General features: G+C 38.8%; 3 protein-coding genes across 32 annotated transcripts in view; 1 reads left to right on the top strand and 2 right to left on the bottom strand.

Annotated features, from left to right (window-relative positions):
* LOC111246268 (very long chain fatty acid elongase 5-like) overlaps positions 1-9,622 on the bottom strand; it is an 11,760-nt gene extending 2,138 nt beyond the window's left edge. The window contains exon 1 of one of the 2 annotated variants that reach the window (XM_022795574.2): positions 9,021-9,622. In XM_022795574.2, the coding sequence (XP_022651309.1) occupies positions 9,021-9,316 (296 nt within the window). In that variant the 5' untranslated portion in view covers positions 9,317-9,622. Of the gene's footprint in view, positions 1-779; positions 1,342-9,020 lie in introns of those variants that run through there. The other variant, XM_022795575.2, reaches the window with a different exon arrangement.
* Positions 6,572-20,478, top strand: LOC111246269 (peroxiredoxin-4-like). 10 transcript variants are annotated; one of them, XM_086985180.1, is made up of 6 exons: positions 6,572-7,085; positions 15,544-15,651; positions 17,782-17,899; positions 18,236-18,434; positions 18,721-18,927; positions 19,269-20,478. In XM_086985180.1, the coding sequence occupies exons 1-6, from the start codon at positions 6,935-6,937 to the stop codon at positions 19,329-19,331; spliced, it is 846 nt and encodes a 281-aa protein (XP_086841306.1). In that variant the 5' UTR covers positions 6,572-6,934; the 3' UTR covers positions 19,332-20,478. The 10 variants fall into 10 exon arrangements, with proteins under 10 accessions (XP_086841306.1, XP_086841308.1, XP_086841307.1 ...); XM_086985182.1 differs by having other exon boundaries at positions 6,575-6,944; XM_086985181.1 differs by having other exon boundaries at positions 6,575-6,987.
* LOC111246266 (chitotriosidase-1-like) overlaps positions 19,498-23,576 on the bottom strand; it is a 16,942-nt gene continuing 12,863 nt past the window's right edge. For all 20 annotated transcript variants that reach the window (XM_022795570.2, XM_086985171.1, XM_086985166.1 and 17 more), the window contains 5 exons: positions 22,877-23,101; positions 22,456-22,593; positions 21,987-22,146; positions 21,686-21,842; positions 19,498-21,233 (listed from right to left, as the gene is read on the bottom strand). In XM_022795570.2, the coding sequence (XP_022651305.1) occupies positions 21,121-21,233; positions 21,686-21,842; positions 21,987-22,146; positions 22,456-22,593; positions 22,877-23,101 (793 nt within the window). In that variant the 3' untranslated portion in view covers positions 19,498-21,120. The remainder of the gene's footprint in view (positions 21,234-21,685; positions 21,843-21,986; positions 22,147-22,455; positions 22,594-22,876; positions 23,102-23,576) is intronic.

The following is a 23,576-nucleotide window of genomic DNA, read 5'->3' as shown; positions in this document are numbered from 1 at the left end:
AAATGTTAATAATCTCATTACAACTTGCAGTCAAGCTAAGAAGCATATGTATTCGATTCAAACTCTCTGATTTGTCTGATTTTTTAAGTTAAACTTCAGTAGTGGCAGGGTGTTATCTGACGAACATTCTATTATCTACTCTTAGGTATGAACGGTCTCTCGCGAGAAAGCTCAGCTATTCTAGATTACAGCGGATCAAGTAGAACCGTCGCTTTCTGAATGAAATTTGGATACAGCCTTAACAGAGGTTCAGTTTATTTAAATTTTGGATTTTTGTATGTTGGGCATTTGCAGATAGCTCTGACAAAAATATACAAACACTTTCATTGGGTGAATGAATTCCCCTTATAGTGGCAAAAAAAAAAGTAATCCTACTATAAAACAGTATGAAATTAAGATATGGTAACTGAACATGCCTGAGAAAAGCTCTGTCACCGTTGTGCCAGTCTGTATTAAAAGATTCGAGGAGGAAAAAATTGACGAGCTGCCTTTCGAGCGAGTTAAAAAAGTCACACCTGGGCTGCTCTTGATCAGTTAACTCTGACAAAAATATTATTCCTGTATAAAAAGACACATTATACTACAAATGTATACACATGGATTTATAGCTATATTTAATTAATACCGAATCACTGATATTTTCCAAAAATTATTCAAGCTTATTACTAGTAAGTGTAGTTAAGCCTTCCGGCCTGAAATAAAATGGGAGCAACTGAAGAGAAAATCCAAATGCACGCATATACAAGAATACAAAGTCTATTGAAAAAGAACAAAGTTACCTGCCAGTAATTCCTTGGCACCAGAAAGAGTATCCGCCACCGAAGTAGCTCATGCTCAGGCCGACGTAAAGGAACGAAATGTTAGCGAGCATCATGAAAACATTGTACGTTCGAATAACGTTCTTCAGCTCAAACGGCTGATAGTTTTTCATCCAGCGTTCGCCGTTGCGAACCACATAGAGATAGCCTCCAAGAGCACAAAACACGAATAACGGGTTGACTAACAACGGCATATCTTTGGTTCGTGGATCACGTTTTGTGATTAAATTACGCAAAAGAAGGCGCATACTCTCCATTATTGCCACTTTTCAATGATTATCTGCCGTTTTGGATCAATTCAACGTTTTAATTGTCAATCCCGAATCTTTATTCGAACGATAAAACTTAAAACGCTGTGTCCACGGCAGAAAATCACGGGTAGCCAGACACTGGATTGAAGTTTTTTTAGTTCTCGTGGTCCTGGCTACTCGTGGAAGTGAATCGCTCACAGGAAAGCAGGGTCTACTATGCCAGTTTCGTAACGCGACCCCCTGTCCTCTCCTGTGATCCATCAGCTTCAGTAAAAACCTAGTTGACGTTCGTCAAGGAAAACTATCAAAGCAAGTAAAGATGTCATTATAGACTACAGGAAGGAAGTTATGCAAAATTTTATCATCGATCTCGCTTCTGTAACGCCATTAGCATGGAGGAGCATGCTTTAGACTTGGCTTTTTTCTTTTTTGTTATGCTGCATATATCGATGCACGAAGCAGATTACGTAGCGTCCTGAAAAGGAACCAGAAAGGTAAAACAGACCTTTCAGATTGGTCTTTGGTTTTCTAAAGCGGACCGACTCGCTAAACAAATAAGGAAACATCTTGAACGAGGCATCTCAGGAAATTTGAGGAAATCGAGCTGTTAATTATTTGTGCTATTGCCATTTACCTTAATGAAAATGCACGTGTAAGTGTAACAAGGTTTGACTTCGTCATGTAGAAAGTCAATTTTGAATTTTTTTTACGGCTTGAGTACAAGTCACAAATGTAGGACGCAATAGAATAGCCGTAAATGTGCCTTAAGTATCTTGTTAGATAAATAGATGATAGATAGAGTTTTGTGTGCATCAGATTATCTAGGGTGAATCGCGCGTGAGGAAACGGAGGGTTCCATGCACAATGTTCTTGACAATTAATTGACAAGCCTTTATATATCGATATGTTTCCAATTACAATTGTTGGAATGGATTGTGAGTCTTAGTACAGCAAGGGTAATAGTATGAGTAACGTCGGTTTGAAAACGTACGTCTAGCGAATATCACGTTCGACGATAGTTGGATAGTTCCATTAAAATTCTCGTTTTGTAAACTATAGTTGTAAGTTGCTAAACTTAACTTATATTCTGTTTCGTAATTTCGTAAATTCACTAGACTGATCCGACGGCTAATTAGCAATGCTTAATGACAAAACGTAAGGCATTCTACAACACACCTAAAGCATTTTTGATGCAGGGTAAGTTGCATTTGAAACGAGAACAAATTAGAAAAACCGCCAGAACAATTCTCCTTATCGATTTAATATTTTTCTTATTTAGTCTCCCTTCTCGTATGGTACATATTGAATTAGTCCGACTTGGAAAGGCATTATTATATACCGAGAAATACTGAGTCTTCTATGTCGAGATTTTAGAGAGGAATGATACAAGTAGTCTTATCATGCTAGTCAGCACTAGGCACTCGTGCGGTGGGCCACCTAAATTCGCCACACGTGACTTATAGCAGATTGTGTATGGATTTGCACGACAGCTCAATCTCGGCATAATATCACGTTGCACGTGTGGGGATAGGGTTGGCTTGGGCATTTTGGTACGTGCAGCTGTGGCTGACATACGTATCAATAACGACTTTACATGCCGTTCCTTCTGATGTTCTGCGTATATTTCTACTGAAGAGCAGGACACGTTCTTAACAGGGCACGAACGCAGCGAGTGCATAAAGCTAAGAACAATTTTTTTGGCTAGAGGTTGCCTAGTTTGGTCCCACTAAGTTTCTTGGCGTCTTAAAAACTGCGAAAAAAAAAACAACTGGGGTGCTCTCCCTAGTCAGTGTGCTCCGTCCTGATCTTCGCTCTGGGTAAAAATCGGAAAAGGTTATTAATAGTGGTAGTCTCGCTCGAAGCATTTAGCAATGTTGCAACGTTGGTAAGTGTGTCGAGTCATATATGAAGCGCGTGCGGAAAAAGCGCTTGGAGCTAAAAAAAAATAAACGAACTATATTCATCACATTACGTTAGAACATGTGTAAGATGGTTTTTTTATTGCCCGTTTTCCCTTTTACCCCTTCAGTGTTCCATGTAGCATTTAAAAATGTTCTCTCTTTTCCACAAGCGAATTGTGCCTTAATTGTGCAGCTTTACCTCGAGTTCAGAGCCATTCTCGACTCCTAACCCATCTGCTTTGCCTCTTCCAAAGTTAAAATCCGGGGATATTTGGCTGTGTATAAGGATTAATTGGCTTAAAAGTATATAATTGGCTGTGTGTGAGGAGACTGTTTAAATGAGTTGATTAGGTTTTCGAGATAGGGATTAGACTTAGAAGATGTGTGATATTAAGTGAACGAGACTATTTAACAAAAAACATCCGACAAAAAAGCTGTTTTGTTCTACTGTAATGCTAGATCACACATGGCGTACGTTATAAAAACCGTTTTACAAAGGCTTTAGTGGGAGTTCATTCTGCATCTAGCATATTCTTTAGACTTCGCTTCGATGACTAACCATCTTTTTTGGATCACGGACAAATAAGTTAGTAACTGTACACACTTAATAGTGAAGTGAATCTCAAACTAGCTCGACGAGCTTGTCAACATTACATCTGAACATTTTGACGTGAAGCTTTCAGGCGAAGGAGTCGTCTTGAAATTTATTACAATCTAATAATTGTATGAAGCCCGTAAAAGGAAGCATTCAACTAGGAGCAGTGTTGTATCCAGGGGGTATGCTAGAAGTTTAGGAGATAAAACAATGACTTCAAATGGTCTGGAATTGAAGCAATGCGACAGTGAAGCTGAGTTGTGTCGTACCCTATTACGTTGCCGTTGGGTTAAAGACAGGCAAGTATAATAGCAAGCCAAGCTTTTGAAATGCGAAAGGCTCATCAATTTTAGTCATCGATAATTTAAATAAGATAAGTAAATACTAAAAAGTATAAATGAACGTCTTATAAACTCGCAAAAAGGTAGGAATTGTAAACGTCTTAATTCTAATCTGCGGGTCTCACAATCAAGCTTATATTTGATCTCTATGGAGACAGAGGTGGCAATTGGATATGAGTTCAAAATTATTATTTTACAATTGAGCATGTAACTAATTTATGATCATTTGTGATTCAGGATGACTAATTAGTTGTCAGAAATTAGTGTGTAAATAATTATTATCGAGAGTTTAAGAGTGCTCGTCGAGGCAACCGACCCAACGAAGCGCTTCAAGACGGATAGGAACTTAGGCAGCATCCTCTATTAATACGATTGTTATTATTTAGAAAAGAAATAAGCGTGTCGTGGCGAGGGCAGGCACCCTGTAACATTGATACGCGCCATAGCAGACTCCATCTTGGCAACCCTCTCTCCCGCCGCTGGAAGAAAATGAGCGGTGGTACAGAACTTCTCAGTAGTTTATTCGAACAATCAATATATTAATGTAAGAAAAAAAGCACTGAAAACCGTAACCATCTATAAAGGGTGCACATAAATGGTTTAGCATGTAGTTACAACTGTAAAAACTCTTGACTAAGATCTATTGTTCACGCAGAACTTGTCTGCGAGGATAGCTGTCAGAACGTAGTTAATTATTTCGAAATGGAATCAGCTGCATGGATTGATGCATGTCTTCAAGTAACATCTCTTTATTTTTCGACATTCATCATACCCACAACAGAAGGTAGCACTTGCTTGCAAAAATGATAATACCAGCATGAGAATCAGCATTTCGCTGTTTACTTAACTTCCCAGAACAAGCCTAATTTTTTTTACGTCTTTTGCGTATTATAAACACGGTTATATACTGTTAAACGATTATTTAATGTTTCATAGCATTCGAGCCGAACATCTGATGATATTTGAGTGACTGTTAATAGAATTCCCGCTCCCGTTAACGTATAGGTGCTAAAGTAGACAAAACAATACCTTTTATTGATTATGTTAGCCCTGATCAAAGCAATATCGTAACAATCTCCAGACACGTACGTTACATTCTGTGTGGGAAAATAAGGTTATATTAATATTTTTAAGGTTTTTTTGAACATATGATCCCAACAGCGAAATTCTCTTTAGTCATGAAAAGGCTCTAAATAAAGAACAAAGAAATCATAGGTTTTTAACTAATTAGTCAAACATAATAAATCGGGATGAAGTTTTACCTAAGATAGAAAAATTGGCTACAGGACTTGCCACGGTGAGAAGATCCACCATGGAGAGAATCGAGTTGGTTTGGAAACTCCAGTTTAGAAACGTTGAGAATTATAGTAGATTTGGGATAGGAAGCGTTCTCGTGACTATCCAAATAGCAGTAGTGACATTGGCTGTCTCTGAATAACTCTTTTTTCAAAGTTTACCCTAAAAATGGGTACGCGAGTAGCTAACTCAAATTTAGTATTAATATGCAGTTGTTCCAGGCAAAATTAACGATAACAGAAAGTTCGACGTTAAAGCGAACGCTTTAGTTCGCTTGCAATGTCATCGACGGTTTTTTCTCTTTATAACCGTTCGGTACCAAACATTTAGATACTATTATCGCAAATATAACGCTTAATATAATAGTATTGGCTAAGCCAGAAGGTTTAACCTTAGCTTGAATCATATCCCATACCATTTTGCCAAATCACTCGAAATCAAGACCTGACTAGATTGTTGTTATTTTCTCTACTGTCAGCATTCAGACAAATACATCGTGCCCTCATTACTATGCAACACGCGTATCGTATTCTGTTAAAGAGATGTTAACATCGAAGGAAAGTTTGATAAATGGGCGGATGTTTCGCACCTTGAAGACATTGATTACATTGTATGTATATATATAAAGTTATATATCAGTGCAAAGGTTTCGAAGTACATGAGAGTGATCCGACAAACAGCATTTAGAGCAGTGGCTATATGCACGCGTAAACAAGCCTCCAACAGTTGTGTCATCGTAACAGGTCGTCCTTTAATCATTTGGTGAGCAAATGAAAAGAAAGGGAAGAAAGCTTTAAATTATACGCCGAGTTCGTGATGCAACAGTGGTACCTAAGTAGTTAGTTCTAGTTGAGTTGTACTCTACTACGGACAGAATGGGACACCAAATGATAATACAAAATACGAAGCAAATTCGGTAGAGCCACGAAAAAGGCAATGGTCGATGGGTTAGGTTTGAACGATGTTAACGATCTCGCTAGTGATCGCTAGTCGAATATGAGCAGGAACAGCAGTTGCAACTTATTTCAAGACAGCATGGAACCGGTGATTAGTAATAGTCGGGCCTAGAAATCAAAACGTTGTAAGCTAAAGAAGCACTAGGTTTTATGTGCAGCCACAGTTGAGATAACAACAAGTAGGTAGAATATGGTCGTAACTGCAATCCTAATTTGAATAAACCTAAAATCGGCTTCACCCCCAGCAACCAAAGTGAAACATCTGACACAATAACAACGCTAAAAACCAGCACCTCGACAGCTATCGCGCTATCCGGATGGGAAAGCGTCGTAGACAGCTTTACCTGTGCTAAGATGTTGTATGGGGGAAGGAGACTGCATGTCTTGGGAAAGACATGTGTGTAAGGGACGTGGCCATTTGCAGAACGGCAAATGGAGGAACAGTTGCTTAAATTTAATCGAATAAGAGGATGCCAGCTGCGACGACAGAGTTGTAACAACCACGTTCATAAATCCAAACTGTGGTTCTACTTTTCTTGGAAAAGTGCTCACCGAAATAGGCAAAATTAAACGTACAACAAGTGCTGATAAAACTAATGGCAAACTTAAGTTGTCCGTGTACGTTAATAGAATAATTACATGAACCATCGACGCCAAACTGTCGTGCAAACGAACGTGCTCAGATTCTATTCCGCTCATAGCACTCTACTAGGGCCGCTATAAAGGTGATCTAGCGACTGAAGGCTAGCGGCTTGAGCAGAGGAGCTGCGGCATAAATGGCTAACGGTGAGAGGGATTGTTATCAATTGACATCGGATGCGTATACTTGGTATGTACTTGACAATTGGAAAAATTTGCTGTTATCACAGAAGAAAGAAAACGATGGATCTGAGAAGTGGTTTTCACCGAATGAATTACCAATTAATTGTAAGAACAACAGTTGAGGGGACACTGGGACAAATTGGATGAGCGGAAAAAGAATTTCTACTACAATTTTCGGTTTTAAGTGTAAGCATACGATGTACGAAGCATCATTAATGTATCACCTACCATTCCCACTAACCGTCGTATAAGAGGAGGGCCGTATTACCGTTAGAATGAGCATCATACGAAAGATATATTGTAGCCTGAGCGAACTGCTTAGTACGTAAGCGCTTGAGAAAAACATAGCAGTCTTCGTAGTTATCGTCCTAATTAGGTTCTTCGGCCCCACTTCATCCAGTCAAAAGGACCGGAATGAGCCTAAAAAGGGCGGCAAGCGATAGGCAGACGCAAACACCATCGACCTATTAAAGGGAACCGGATTTTGCCATGCTTCCAACAAGTTAAAATCCAGCTAATTTTGCACTATAGAGCTTTAGGACGAGTCATAGTCAATGGGAAAGACCTACCACCGTGAGCGATATAGAGAGGGAGATTGGTGTCAACCTAAGGCCATAGAAACTCGACGCCTCGTACTGTAAAGGTACAATGCGAAACGTATTGTTTCAAAACCGCACGCGGAATAATGTTCGCATCTAAGATATACGAAATGGACATCACAACAAGAGCTTAATAGTTCAGCCATAGCGCCCCTGAGTTGAGTTTAAGTTGGAAAGGCGGAAAATCGCACAAGTGGAATGTCCTTTTATTGTAGGTGAGGGAAATTTGAGTCTCGTGCCTTCAAAGTAGGGGAGAGGCTTAAATGGTGCGTTAATAGTCTCACTACACCGTGTTCCTTGTCAGCTTAATCTGGCATGAGCAAAAAAAGTCATTTTGTCTGCCCTTGTGTGATAGGTCAAAAAGAATAATAGGTGAGTGCATTGCGCAGACCGTGATAGACAATAACAAATTAGTTCCAGTCGTTCATTGGGTACTCCATCGTAAGATGCAGTATAATCAAAGCTTCCAGTTCATTATGCTTGAACTTTAAAAATGAATAATTTTTTTTTTATTAGAAACGTTCTAGGTAAGGTTAAGAGATTGTGCTCTGTCATTACTAACTAGCAGTTACGTATTGATTGGAGTAATATAGAGACAACTGATCTACAATATTTTGGCGCTGTGGTGGCTATTTATTGGGGGTTATTCGATTAACCCTCGGGGGTATGCTGTTTAAACGTATTAAAAAGCACACGTAATCCTTTTCCTCGATATCAGGCGAGTGCTTTGCCGAATAATTGCTGCTTTAAGCGCCCGCTGTGATATTACCAGATAGCTTAGCTGAAAGCTTAATTAGTTCTGACCGAATATTCGATCTAATCAGTACAATACGACGTTTTAGATTTAAAGTTCTGTTTAATATCTTGCCAGCGTAATTAGCATTGAAATAATATGTAAAAACGTTCTTTTTTCAACTTGGCATGTATACTACTATTGAATTTCCGACCCTAGTTAGAATTTATTGAGTAATTCCATCTTTATACTGGAAATTCGCGCCTGACGAATCTCAACTTTTTATTGTTAACTATTAACTAGTTCAGTGGCTTAAGTAGCCTATACCTAAGTTATTATTATTTATCTCATTACCTCAAATGATTTTCGATCATTCCACAAGCGTTTATTATATATGTGTGTTTTTGCTCTAAGCGCAAAAAAGGGGAAATACTGTTTGCGGAGCCTACGCTACTTTACAGCCATTCTTTGGCGAAACTCTCAACTACAACAAAATTCTCCGGAACAATATCTATAGTTTTATAGAATATTAAGCAATATTTATTATTGATGGGCAAGCCTCACTTTAAGGCCATTCCCTTCGTGAAGTGGGACAATAACCAATGTCTTATGGCTGCAGTAGCGCGCTTCAAATGCAAATTTCCCGTTGTTACCTACAGACTTGACCATACGAAATATATAACTAGTAACACAGTCTAAAAACGTTACCTTCCATAAATGCCTTGACAAAAGAATGAATAGCCTCCACCAAAGTACGTATTCGCTAGGCCGATGCGTAAGAAATATGCGTTAGCCAGCATCATAAAAACATTGTACGCGCGAATGGTCTGCTTGAGTTGAAAAGGTTCGCGGTTCTTCATCCAGCGTTCACCATTGCGGACTATGTAAAGATAGCCGAAAATCGAGCCGAACACGAAGAAGGGATTCGTCACGAGCGGCAAATCCTTTGTACGATAATCCTGTTTTTCGATGAGGTTGCGAGCCACTTGTCGAATTGATTCCATGATTGCGGCCGTGTTGAAGTCCCCCGATAAAACAACAGGATAGATGGCACTTGGCCACAAACACTGCAGGAACGGGTTGTACCAGTCTCAGCACACTATATTAACTCCGCGTGAAAATATCTTATAACGCACACAGCGTCCTTTTACCTGCGAGATTTCAATGTTGATCACTAAAGCGTGACAATTTTTGCCTCCTGCAGAGATTTTGTCACAAGGTTGAAGGATATAATCCAGTGATACGTCAGAGCCATACGAGGTCTTAAGAAGAAATGATATGACTTTCAAAGCTGTGCTAAAATCGAGTGAATTAGGATATATATTTGCTGAATCCTTTTACGAGGAAAAACTCATATACAAAAGGCCGGCAACTTGTTACAACTTACGGAAAGGGAATAATCGCGGAAGGATAATTCTGGACTCACCCCCCTCTTTTATATATTTATAACACGAGATGCAACACCTCAGCATGAATTCTAGAGATACAGAAGACTTTGTATATCGCTTATCGGTTACTTCGCGTTCTTACGACAAATCCTCATAGCGGCTAGTACATTATACACAGCGCCGCTAAACACGGACTTTCGCGGTATTGGATCTCTGCAGATTGCCTGCAAGAGAACTATTTCAATTTCAGCACTCGGAGTTGCTATAGTACTTTTTTGTGTTAGGTGTACACCTGGATTCTCAACTTTTTTTTTGCCATGTTTTTTTTAAAGATAATGTCAGGAAATGAATAATAGCAAGATGTATTTGCCGTTAGGATCGCTAGTTTCATTATGAGAACCTCTATTTATCAGTCATCTAGCGGATTTCCTTGTAGTGAAACCATTGGATCTATGAATACAAACTGAAAAGAGCAAATTTCCTCAACCTCTGAGAGCCGCTTTTCAACCAATAAATTTTAATTGATTAATTGATCTAATAACAGCAATCGTAGTCAGAAGAGTCCGTCTGGCGAACACTCAGCCTGAAAGGCGACTTCTTGTTCCTTGCGTTGTGCTGCACGTTCTCAGATCACTTCGTACCCTTTTTTGGCCGGTAAATGGCCCTTGATTTTATCCAAGCTGTTCGGTCTAATCACTTAAGCTAGGTAGTATTTTCACTTAATGTATGCAGTTTAATGTAGTTAATTAAATATACAGGAAAACTTTTTTTTACCAATGCAGATAACAGCCGACAATGAAAATTTAATACAGAAAATTAATTTTTAAAGTAAAACGATAACTTCGTCCTACAACAGCCATTGATATTCCGACGAACAATGCAGAATTGACATCGATGACTTGCATCGAGGCGCAACAGATCACCGCTGGCGTTATTACGCGACGACAATACCATTAAGATACACGGGTCAGCCGTGGTTTTTTTTGCTTACGCCATCAGTTGATGGCGTTCATCCATCAGAAGAGCAAGTTCAGGAACGGTAGTTAGTCCAACATTGCCATATAACAAAGTACCGTTTTCGCTTCTACATCGAGCATCATGTTTTAGTTTAAACTAGCTTAAAACGTTCAGTGAACCCAGTAAGCTACTTCATTTATTCATAGTAGTCATAACCCGGCAATATAAATATTGTAACACTTTTTATGCATGATATACTTCACAGTGGAAGTTGCTTGCCATATCCTTTACCGCAATGCTACGGACGTGTTTCAATTTGGTTAACAAATATATATTTGTACAACATTACGTTTTGTTCATAATGGCATATGAGCAAAACGTAATGATGGCAGGCCGGCATAATGAAAGGTCTTCTTTGAAATACAGATGATTTTTCAGTAACCGATTTTACAATAAATTCATTGTACAGGTGGTCAGATTTAGATTACTGAACAACGATAATAACCCTATCAATATTGGCCGAATTAAATGGGAGCTGCCGATACCAATCGTATGGAAATGCGACGAAAAAATCGTATTTATACTGATTAATGAAAATCTCCACATCCTGATTCAGTAGTTAGCGTTATGTCGATGTGCGTTGCAATGCTTCCTCAGTAAAGGCAAAATAAAGCCGGTAAAATGCAGCTAATCCTTTAATTAACAGATTATCAATGTGACAGGACAGTGAAGCTACAGCCATGTATGGCCTTAAGTTAGCGTATCGCAACCAGCCATTACCCGAAAATCGTGTACCATTCGAATCCTAAGGTCCCGACCCATAGGTGCCTAGTCCAACTCAAAATTTCGATAGATCTCTATTAGGCACAATTCTTTCTAGGCAATGGTTTTGCAAAAAAAAAAACTATATCGCGATGGAAACTATTATTATTCCTTTATATGAAAATGTGAGCGCTTGAAGTCTTTGTGATGAACACAAGTGGACTTAACAGGGCACTAAATGCACTTGAACGGAAAAATACAAAACGAGAAACGCAATTTAGTCGTACGGAACAATCTCGACTGGTAACAAAACTAACGGATACGGCATTCTTCGCTGCCAGTTATAATGAAAAATATAACTGCTCCCCAGAAAACGCGAGTGATGCCACAATAATTGAGCTGGATAAGATCAGAACAGAAAAACATATTCGAAATTGTCTCCATTTCACGAGGTGCCATGGACGCTTAGCAGCGATATTGACGCTGAGAGACTTCAGCCTTATCCAAATATCAAAATTCAATCATTTGCTATTTTGATAAAACCTCGTCTCGAAAAGAGTTTAGCACTACGACGGGCAGTATGTTTTACCTTGTATGCAGGCAACAAATGGAATAAAAAAACTAGTAGCGCTTGTACAGACATTTCGGATAAACTCTTGAGCATTGTGTCGGCTTCAGGCCGAGACGACAAAAACGATAGTCAGAATTTGTAAAACAGTCTTCTGCTGTGTATTTATTTTGTTTTAAGCAACTTCCAGCGTATTTTCAGGCATAATCAGGTACTTGACCATCTCTATTATACGTGTATCCGTTTTGTTACTCCGATGACGTTATGACCGTGTTACGACTGAATAGCGTCATGGCTACCTCGAAATATTTTCCTCCTTGATCTGGGTGCCCGTCGCGCTTCCAACGTTTGTTCTCACCAATGGGAAGTTTTTGTTAGCAGGAAAACGATGAAATCACTTGTAATAATTACGCTTTTTTTGTGGTTTGTTTGATCAATCCTTATTCTGCAGTAAAAGCAGCCCACAGTACGACAAGGTACTACCTACTACAGTCATGTTCGTAACTGCTAGGAATTGTTTACGCTTTGCCAACAGCGTTGCAGAAACACCTGTGTTGTTGTGCTGTAGAGACATGCCAATGCTTTGTATACGTGTCTACTTATGTCCATTGAATTTGTGTGAATGAATTTCTTTTCACTTACTTCTAACTGAAATGAGGGCCTAGAAGACATGCCTCGACGCGTCAGCTTCCCTAAGTTCCTGACTGAACTCAGCCTACCGAACATGTTGTTGTTTCAACCTCCATTTAAGCCTCTTTATAACAATTATGCAGCAAAAGTAAAAACCATTGGCCCTTTCGCTTGAAATATTAGTCAATGCATGCTGTCCTAGCTAGAGATCGATTTTGAGAAATTATGAAAGGGAAGAAGCCTATGGTTTCGCGGCCTTTAATTGCCACGTCAGTTCCTCTTGGTGAATTCTGCAATTCAGTGTTTTAGTCGTCTACTATTACTAACACGAGATCACAGGTTTACGGCCCGAAAAGTTTCGTCCACTTGTATAATTGATTTTATCAGACTTGCAAGCCCAGATTGTTCCAGGATGTATCGACTGACGACGATTTCTAGTTACTTATACTTAACAGGCAGCCATTAGATGTATTACCACATCAGCTGACATCTAGCACATAGTCTTATCATTCGCATTTGTGCCTATCGTTGAGTGATCTTCTTAGAGTATATACGTGAGAAGGATAATAAGACAATTTGGATAATTTACCAGCCGATAATCATCGGTTAGATGCTAACACGTACGTTTCAGCTTGAATCACATGGCGCTGTAAAACCCCCACATTTCTGAATGCAGGCCACCACATTTAATCAAACACTACTCAACCCTATGGCGGTACACTATTATGCAATACAGCAGGAACAGAATATCAGTAACAACGATTATATAACTGCGCGACCAATGCCGGTTATGTAACGTTACGTATTTTCACAGGTGAATTATAACTGAGACTTGTAGACGGATGATGGAACTGTTTGCCACTTTCTGGATAACAGTGACAAACCACACTTGCGCATGACTCAGCGTTAAAAGGATGGACAATCGCGAACGAGACAAAGGTTAAACGAAGGGCACTACTTGGCCTCTCTTGAGAATAGCCAGAAATTGATTAAATTGTTTTAATGAAAGTGTGCGAAGGTGGAAAAAGCATTAAAAGGAAGTCCTGATTGTTGTGTCTCGTAGTGGTTAGATCTAACTTCTCAAAATACTCTGGCCAAACTACTATGGCCTAATGGGAGTAACTAAGTAGCGAAAACAGTGGGCTAAGTTACAGCTAAAAAAATGTAGGAACATTAATAAATACATGTACGTTGAAATAATAAAGCTCTTGAGTAAAGAAGTACACGCGCTGTTCAAGGCTTAGTACGCTTATTATAGCAAACCGTCGGTTTTAGTTCCATAGGGAGCTACTGAATTTAGAAGGGAAATTTTAATTTATGGTTGAATAATTTTAAATACAGAGAACAGTGAAACAAAAAAATAACACATTCCGCTTACGTTGAGCCTACGCTTAGCCGATTTCGTTGTTAATCATTTCTAAAGACGTGTTCTAGCCTGCTTATCACTCGCGCAATTCGAGCATGCTTAAAAAGTTATAAGGTTAATTTTAACCGAAATACAGACCATCGACTTCTTGTTCTTTGCCTAGTCGTCTTTAAGCCATATCTGTTAGTAGACTAAATCATTTTTCCATTATTAGTTTCAAAAACTACGGCCTTTAATAGATCCACGTCAAGCCGTCGCGCAAAAATGTCCGAGCTAAGGCCTCTCTAAGCGAACCAATAGAATAAACATAACCTAAAAAGAGTATTGGTGTTTTAAAACTCAGAGAAAAGGTTAATTACTAAATATTTTTTTATTTATTTGTATTAGGCAGTCTCAATTGTAAGCACCGCTTTAATTAGATTTATAATAATTCGATCATTAAAGTACAGCTAAAAATGTTATAAATAAAGCCGAACTGGATTTTCGCGGTTCCGTACTTAAACTTTTATTGTACTCTAGCTAGTACTTATGCGACGCGATGATTTATATCAGGACATGTTCCGAACATTCTCATAAAAATCTTTGCAACGCTGCTTATTAATATCTGGAGACACTAAGTTTTTTATACGCGGAAAAATAATTAATTTACCATTAGTTGTCGTAACTATTTTTCTTTCTGTTATATGTCGGAGTGACTACAAGTCACATGGGAATATACATATAATATATATAATAAAATACTGAATTTTTTCATCATACTCTTGCCATCAATTAGAGGTAAACTGTCCTGCTTAGGTCAAAATATCGCTGGCATGCCATTAATAGCCCATACGCACTCCATGCTTAGGCGCTACATATATATTTTGTAAAACCCTCCGTCAGCGTTGATAAACAAAGGAATCATTCCAGAAACGCACCCGCTGTTCCTATCAATAATTTTAGGGCTGTTTGTTATTAGCAGTCGTTCGTTCATTAGCCATAAAGGAATCGGTCCTGTCGATCGATAGCCGTTAGTTTCAATATCTTCATTTTCGACTTCCGCTGTAATTACTTATTCAGCTTGTCTTCTCTACGAGCACACACACGCCATATTGTATCGATATCGACACAGCACCCTATCTGATGTTTTATCAGTACAGGGTTATTAGCTGTTATAGCCGCCTAAAATAGAGCACTCTTTCTCTTCCGTAGTCATCGAACTCCGCTAACTCCGCGTGCGTTTGCAGCGAACGCTCACGGCTGAAACGACGGCTAAAGAGGCGACATCCGAGTATCTGTCTGCTGCCCTGAGCCTGAATGGCTGAACAATCGCGGCCAGGAAGACCGGTTACCTGTGCTCGCTTTGGTGATCTGAGTTACAGCGCAACTCCATTCGTAGTTCTTGTTATTTCTCTCAACAATTACTTCACGACAAACGTGTACTCAACTAACATTACTGATAGAAGCTGACAAAAGTTTATCAATGTGCATTGAGATTGTGGCGTTCGGTTAGTAGTATGGAAAATTCAAGGGCAAACTTTGTAAAAATGTGTAAAGTGATAACTTTTGCTGCTTTTGCAGTAATTGGTGCCCATGGACAGTCATGCTCGTCGTCGCTTGACGGAGAAGTGTATCCCCAGGAGGCAATCCGACGAGGAACACACAATCTCGTTTGGAGTAAAGCACAAAGTGAGCATTATTACCTTTCAATGTTCACTCAGAAAGGACCATGCCAAATCGACTGTGGCACAAAAGGCAAATTAAAAAAAACTAAGTGTTAAAATGGGCTTCTATTATAAGGGAGCTTAAAAATGAAAGACTTCTGAGCCAAGGGGTGTTAATGTGTTTTATTTGAACAGAATCTTTTTTTTACCTATACTCGTTTTCGGTTATGGTATGTTAAGCGAACCCTGGTGTTTAACTAGAATATGTCTACGAGCACCGATAACCCTCTTGCTCTCTTACATTCATCCTTTACATTACATCTTACATCCCCATAACGATAACAGGATTTGCATTTATTTTTAAACGATGGTTGATCGTAATTTTGTGTGTGAGTAAATATTATTTGTTTCACATCGAAGTATTTCTGTATGGAATTTAAATTCAGGAAACACAGTTTTTCATCAGAGAAAAATTATGACTTTTTGCTCAAACTAAAGCTCAGTCAGTGTCGGCCTAAGCAGTGGTATGTCTAATAAGCTATGTTATCTGATCTCCACTTTGACATGCAGCCGTAATTCGCAGGCAGACGCCTATAGACAATCGGGTGTTTCAACGGCGTGGATTGCCAAAGAAAGTGGCATCTCACAAAGTGAGGTCATATGAACCGAAGGGTTGCCACCTGTAGCTAATTGACATCATTCTTAAAGGTGTTTGTTGTTCAAGAAAGCGATGGCCTTGTCGGGACAACGAAAAACTTAGCTACAAATACGATATAAGCGGGTGAGACAGGCCCGACGGTCTGCTAAACATTTAAGAAAGTGTAGACTTACTGAAAACTTCACAAGAAAGACTTCATTGAATGAAATCGATCGAAAATATGAGAGGTTGACTTGGTTTGTGTCAATACGTCATTGGACAAAAACTAGTAGTGATCTCAAACAGAAGAGAAAGAAGAAAAAGCATTTTACCTTTGAAAAGAAATCTCGAAGATTTTTCACATTCAGCCATAGCTGATGTCTGTAGAAATGCCTCAGAGAATAACAGGAATCACATTTCGGAATTGTTTAAGCAAAGTAACATTCATTGTAACACTTCAAAATGCACTGATACTCTGTTTTGTGTAAGTAGATAATTGACTTTTTGCCATTTACAACATGCTACAACAGCTAAAAAGGCTGAGATATATAATTAGATAATTTTTTTTTAAATGAAAAAAGAGGCTTGCAGTGAGAAAGCTAACAGTCGGCTGAAACTTTATTCTCTTCCTAGTAAAAGTCCTACATTTGCCATTGATTTACCCGACGATATTTTGCCATAGTAGGTTTGTTATAAAGACTAACTGATACAGCGGTCTGAGTAGGCCCGGATCAATAGGTTGGTAATCCCAGTAAGCCCAGCAAGACTGCTCCTCTTGCAGTTTTTGAAGTAGTACTGAACAGAAATAAGGAAAAATGATGATCCCGAATTTGCGTGTCGAATATCGGAACATACGGACATTTAATTTTATTTAATTATTTCATTGATTCATCAGTTATTTTCGATAGTGAAGCCCAATCAGTCAATAGAATTAAAAAATTGCATTGATATTTTGTATGAAACAGCGGACATGTAAGTGCTTATTATTTGCGGTTGTGCTATATATCTATATTTAACTAGGTTTTCCGGAGTGACTTGGACACTGAGTTTAGCTCGTGTGTTGACGCTTTTGTTCTAGTTCTAGTAAAGGACGTGTACTAAATCGCCCAGTTTATTCAAGGCTATCTCAGTTCCTTAAAGCTGGCGACTCTTAAGATACATGCGGCCTTGTCGAGCGATCTGAAAAATGCTAATGATTCCGATCAGTAGTAGGACATAATATGCAATAACACACAATTGGTATTTTCTGTGACAGTTCATATTTCCATAACGCCTCTAATAAGTGGATATTGTATGTATCCCTGTGGATCCCACTTTAAATTGACTATTGACAGCGGAAGAGCGTCGGCGGTGTACCGATTATCGAATAACTAAAGTACTGTAGTTAACATATGCACTAAATAAGTATTGCATGCTAAACATTGATATGAATGTGTTTTTAGCTGCCCCGTCGTGGTGGTAGCACTGGTAATTTGCACAATTCAATGATTTAATGAGAATATATATCGTTCTTTTTAGTCTCAAAACCGGCGCCAAATTTCAAAGCACCGGCGATCGTCAATGGCGAAATAAAGGAGGTAAAGTTGAGCGACTACAGGGGCAAATACGTCGTCTTCTTTTTCTATCCCCTCGATTTGTAAGTATTAGTAGGTTAGAAAAGTTTGTGTCATAATAGCTTTCTATTAAAAAACCAAGTTGATTTAAAATTCGGCCTTTCCCAGACACACATGTCAATACATACCCCTAAAGAATAGCTAGCCTACAAACCTGCTTTTCGTCTGGAAACCATTAGCGAAATATTATCTCAAACTAGCTATTATTGTAAACTTCCTTGGCTAAAATAGTTGTTCTAATCCCTTTTGTGTTACGGTTTGAGAAGAAATTTCCTATTTAATTTTTATCGCATGGATAAACTTCGCTTGGAGCACAATTTATTTGGTAATTATTGTTGGACTCCTCGGACTCATTTCAGCACGTTCGTTTGCCCAACGGAGATTGTCGCGTTTTCCGATCGCATAAAGGAGTTCCGTTCGATTAACGCCGAGGTCATTGCGTGTTCAGTTGATTCTCATTTTACTCATTTGGCGTGGACAAAGACGGCTCGTGAAAAGGGAGGACTTGGCAATGTCCAGATCCCACTCTTGTCTGATCTCTCTCACCAAATCTCGAAGGTAATAAAGGCATTCGTGTGCAGAATGCATAGTTTGAAGAAAATCAACATTAGACTCGTGTTGTTTTCTAGACTGTTTTCCATAGTGTAGGGTAGCATATAATGCAAAGCTGTTTTAAACGTATGTATTTAAGATGCGTTTTTCGACAAAGATGAATTAATCTGGATGATTACTATGGGGTCTGTTGTGTATGCGTCTTACAAAGATGAAAAACACGTGGCTGATACTGATAGTGTTTCAAGCGAACGTTCTGGGCATTAAAAGTTCATTTTTTTGGTTGAAATAGGATTATGGCGTATATCTAGAAGACCTTGGCCATACTTTGCGCGGTTTATTCATCATCGACGCTAACGGAATTTTGCGACAGATCACAATGAATGATCTGCCTGTGGGAAGATCGGTAGATGAGACTCTGCGACTAGTACAGGCTTTTCAGTACACGGACAAGCATGGAGAAGTTTGCCCCGCGGGATGGAAACCCGGAAAGGATACGGTAAGAATAGAAACGCTACCAGCCCTAAAAAGGTGTCATAAACAGATTTGAAATCTTAAAAACCAGATTTGATAAATGTAATGAACAGCTGAGTCAAACGCATGCATTTTAAACTGCTAAAGAACAATAGTCCTCGATATGAAACAGTATGTTTTCATCTCAAACCTAACATCGAGGGTAGGCAGCATATTATATGCAGGTGTGAAAGACGTAATAGGAAATTTAGGACGTATACGATGTCTAATCGTACTAACAAACTGGCATAATGGAATAAGGATGTCTCATTGAAAGTCCCGTAGAGAACTTCATACTAACGGGTCGTAAATTGTGCTCTGTTGCAGATTGTACCAAACCCCAACGATAAGCTCAAGTACTTCCAGAAGCACACCACTGCCGAGCTTTGAATTTTGTTAGTGATAACCAGTTCTGCTTAAATGATTAAGATTACTTTTACTATTATTCATGCATTGCGTCTTATACGACCTCAACATCAATTGTAAACACCAAAAATTTCGATTAAAAAATGTAATGAAGCGATGATCTGACACGTTTCCAAAATCACAGCGAGCATTCATTGTTGTTTACTTTATTCATCATTACCATATTATCTTATAATGGACATTGAGACCCTGTAGAGTGGGGCTAAAGTAAATAGTTGAGAAATGTTTATGTGAATAATAGACACTTCGTATATATTTCGCTGTATACCTATTAGTATACATACGTGCAGGCAGGAACGCGCATTTCGCCATGATTATAAGGATAAAATGATAATAGCATCCTTTCCGTATGTGAGATAAAATAATGAAAAATACAATAGAAGGGAGCGTCAAGTTACAAGATGAACCGCCATTTCGTTGCTAACATAAATTGGTTCTGTAGAATTATGGCTTCTCTATGTACATAATACATTGAACACACTATATCGCATATATGCTAAATCCGTTGAGTGTGAAAGTATATTAGTGTTTTCAAGAAATGTTACTGGACGATATGTCGTTGAAAACATTGGAATTATAATTATTGATGGTTTCTTATTGAAGCATATAAAAGATATGACGCACTTTGCCATTACTCGGTACGATCATTAATCATATCATATCCAAACATGCGACTTTACCGAAATCTCCGAGATCCAGAGAGTGCAGTATTTGAAGAATATACTGTATGTTACAGTTCTGGCTAGATTCTGTATAACCTTATACGTAGCATCTTATGGATGACCATAATAACGATGTGGGTGGGCAGCTAGTAAGTCGATACTTAAATAGTTAAATCGATAGTTAAATCGGTAGATTTTTACTGGCCACATATAGGCTCTTATTATGTTAAACAATGCACATATATGCGCTTTCATACTTTAACCTCTGGTTTTTCGTTTCAAACTCTACTACAACCACTTAAGACATAATTAGGTGACCTCCTTTAAAAACCGTACCGGTATGATCTTTTCTAACGTGTTTGCCCTATGACAAAAATCTTCACAATGACACAAAGTGATTTCAAAAATAAAGAGCGAAATTCCATATTAATGTACGATCGATACACGTAGTCCTGTGATATCATTCTCAGTGTTTCACATACGCTTGTATCAAGCTAAAAACGAGCCCGAGTCTTTTTTTGCTCGATGTACATCTAGCTAGTTCAAACTGATCGAGCAAATGTTCACCTACCGACATATATAGTAATTATTAAAGCCATCAAGCCTTTCTTACAGATGCAAGATATCGCCGAAGGCCCTTTTGCGTCCTTATTTTATCTAGGAAACTCAGCAAAAACTCTAACCATCTCCATTCTGTCTTATTTTTCTTCACAGAACCAGATTATGTTTTCGCTCGAGCTTTCAGTTGGGCAAGTGGGTGAATTACGTATTACATAATAGATAGTTTGCCGCCAACATGCCCTGAAGTAAGTATTAGAGTAATTTTTGCACGCTCTTTCGATTTGCGGCTTACGTTAGCCTTACAACGTGTTCAGGTTTTTTGACGTGGGTGGTTCGGGTGTAATTTGTTGCGCATCCGACCGCATTATTATTGTATTTTCTATCTGTCAAAAGAAAGAAACTTCTCGCAGAGAGAAGTACTTTCCTTCGAATAAATACGAAATTAAAAAAAAATGTCTCCGATGTCTCTTAGCCCACGTTACTATATTGCCCATGCTCGCTTAACCCTCAAGCGAAGTCGGGGCCGCTACTCAAAGACGATCCGTGAGCAGAAGTTCAGAATGTATTGTTTTATGAAGAGGGAAATTCTCGCGGCCACATTCCCCACCCCAGTCATCACAGTTCAGGCTGAAGCACATTACGCCTAAAAATTCGCACAAAACGATTCCGTCAAAAAATCATTAAAAGATCAACAGATAGCTCAGCTATGCCTCCAAATATAGGCAAATTTGTAAACTAAAACGTTAAGTATTAGTAATCAATAGACAATTTTTGCATTGTTTGGGACGTTACAATACGAAATCTGATGTCTGACGCTAGATAACAACGGAGGAATTCTATAATACAGCATGGCACTTTATTTGCTGTTCTCCGTACTGTACTGATTTGCCACTATGAATATATTAACAGGCTGTAGGTGACATTCTTAAAAGATAGCTCAAGATAGTCCCTCTACGACATATCTATCAGGAACGTAGGTCGTTGTTTGCTTAACTTTTCTGATATCATACCTTGATATGCTATATACATTAGGTCTACTTGCATATTGTCGCTCCCATATATTAATGGGCGACGTGAGTTACGGGTAAAGCTTACCAGCGTACTGAGCTTCACGGATGAATTTAACTTTGGCTCGTATCGAATCCTGATCGTCATAGGAAATCCACGTTTTATCAGAGGTGATCACGTACGGCGTGTGGGAGATTTTGTCCCACTTTGCGCGACCCGAATTAGTTGAGAGCATGTTCAAGACCTTTTAATGCAGATGGGACCGTTAGTTAACTCTTTACATACACTGACGCGTAATAATCTGTGATCGAACTTTGTTGTACTCCAGTATGCTGACCTCAAGCTTGATCGTAAAATAGGACAAAGGTAAATACGTTCAGATACCTACCTTTGGATAAGATGTGTACCCTCCGTTGGGGCCGATTCCAACAGCAGGAGCCCAAGAACCTCTCCACCATTTGAATAGAAGTTTCCACGTGAGGCCGTATGTAGGGACCCCCACAACAAGCTTTTTTTTCGGTACACCTCGTTTCGCCCACATCTTCGCACTGAAACAACAAATGCAAATAATAATACAAAAAAATACTTTTTGATTAAAGGAGGCATTATATTATCTCAGAGGTAGCTCGTTGACATTACGGTGCTATATTTTTCAATGCCATTCTTTACATATATAACTTTAAAAAATGTATGGTAATTTAGGTAAAATAGCAGCCGGTTGATTGAGCACGATATATATGCAGGAGCTGTGATGACGATATTATTAAATATTTGATTTAGAAATGTCTTGCCTTTATCGCTAGATACATAGAACGATGACAAACTGACGTATGTCGTAGTCGTCCACAAACACTCACCTATACCGTATGTTTAGCGTCTTGAAATAGCAGAACTCCTTCTTACCAGGCATTAAAGGAGCGTTATGACCCGTAAAAGGCAAATACCACTTGTACATGTGAAGGTCGTACGTCATGATTAATACCAGGTCTACGGTTCTGAAACAAAGAGATTTATAATTTGTGATTCGCAGCACGTTATGCGCACGAAAATTAATATTTCCTAGTAATTTTTCGTTACCTAATCAATTACCATCAATTGCATCTTACATTTCCTTCAATCGAAGCAACCATGCAATTTACATACGTTCCACATCAACTATTCTTTGGTGGATTACAAAAGCAGGATCATTGTTGTTTCTACAAAACGGAGTTAGTGTAGCCGTCATTTTCTGGCACGTCCAACTGCCTAAGAAACGTGTTGTGATTCCTTTTCACCTACTTGGCAATTTTCGGTACGTCGTATCCACTATTGACGAGGGGCGACTGGGCTGGAACGGCTACTGTGAGAATCGGTCTCATTGGATGTTTGTCAAACGCATCTCGAAGATGTTCGAGAAGTACCACGAAACGAGTCTTCTCTCGTGACCCCGATGGAAATTCCCAGTCAAGGTCCAAGCCGTCCAATGAATGCTGTTCTATCAGCGATACCGCCGAATTCACAAATCTTTATAGAGAACAGACGTAAACAGCAGTTCAAATTACTTGTTGCCAGTTAACAAGAATCGTGCTCATGGTTCGTTAAAAACACCCCACGTGAAAATGAGAACGGCGGCGAACAGTAACTAGGCAGCAAAACGTTGTCATCGATTCAAACATATGTTTTTCAATTTTTTTTTTTCAAGTACATCTTTATTATTACTAACACGAGTAAAATATTTTTAAGTTACATATGTATAATATAGCTTGTAGTGAAGTTACATGTTATTAAGATAAAACCTACCCCTACTGTAAAATTTAACTGTTCGCGAGATTTTTTATAAGTTTTAATGTTTAAACGATATCACATCATCATCGGCCATTACACCGCTGAAAATCTCTTATTTTAAAAACAATTATTTCCTTCAGCGATTGATCATTTCGACAGGCACAGGAAGGAGCACGTATACAAAAAGCGTCGGTAGGTGTAATGTTGAATATTT

Source organism: Varroa destructor, unplaced genomic scaffold (assembly GCF_002443255.2).
Source record: "Varroa destructor unplaced genomic scaffold, Vdes_3.0 BEIS01000003.1, whole genome shotgun sequence".
In the NCBI taxonomy this organism is placed as follows: domain Eukaryota; kingdom Metazoa; phylum Arthropoda; class Arachnida; order Mesostigmata; family Varroidae; genus Varroa; species Varroa destructor.
Note: the sequence above shows the minus strand (reverse complement) of the source record. Positions and strands in the feature narration are given on the sequence as shown.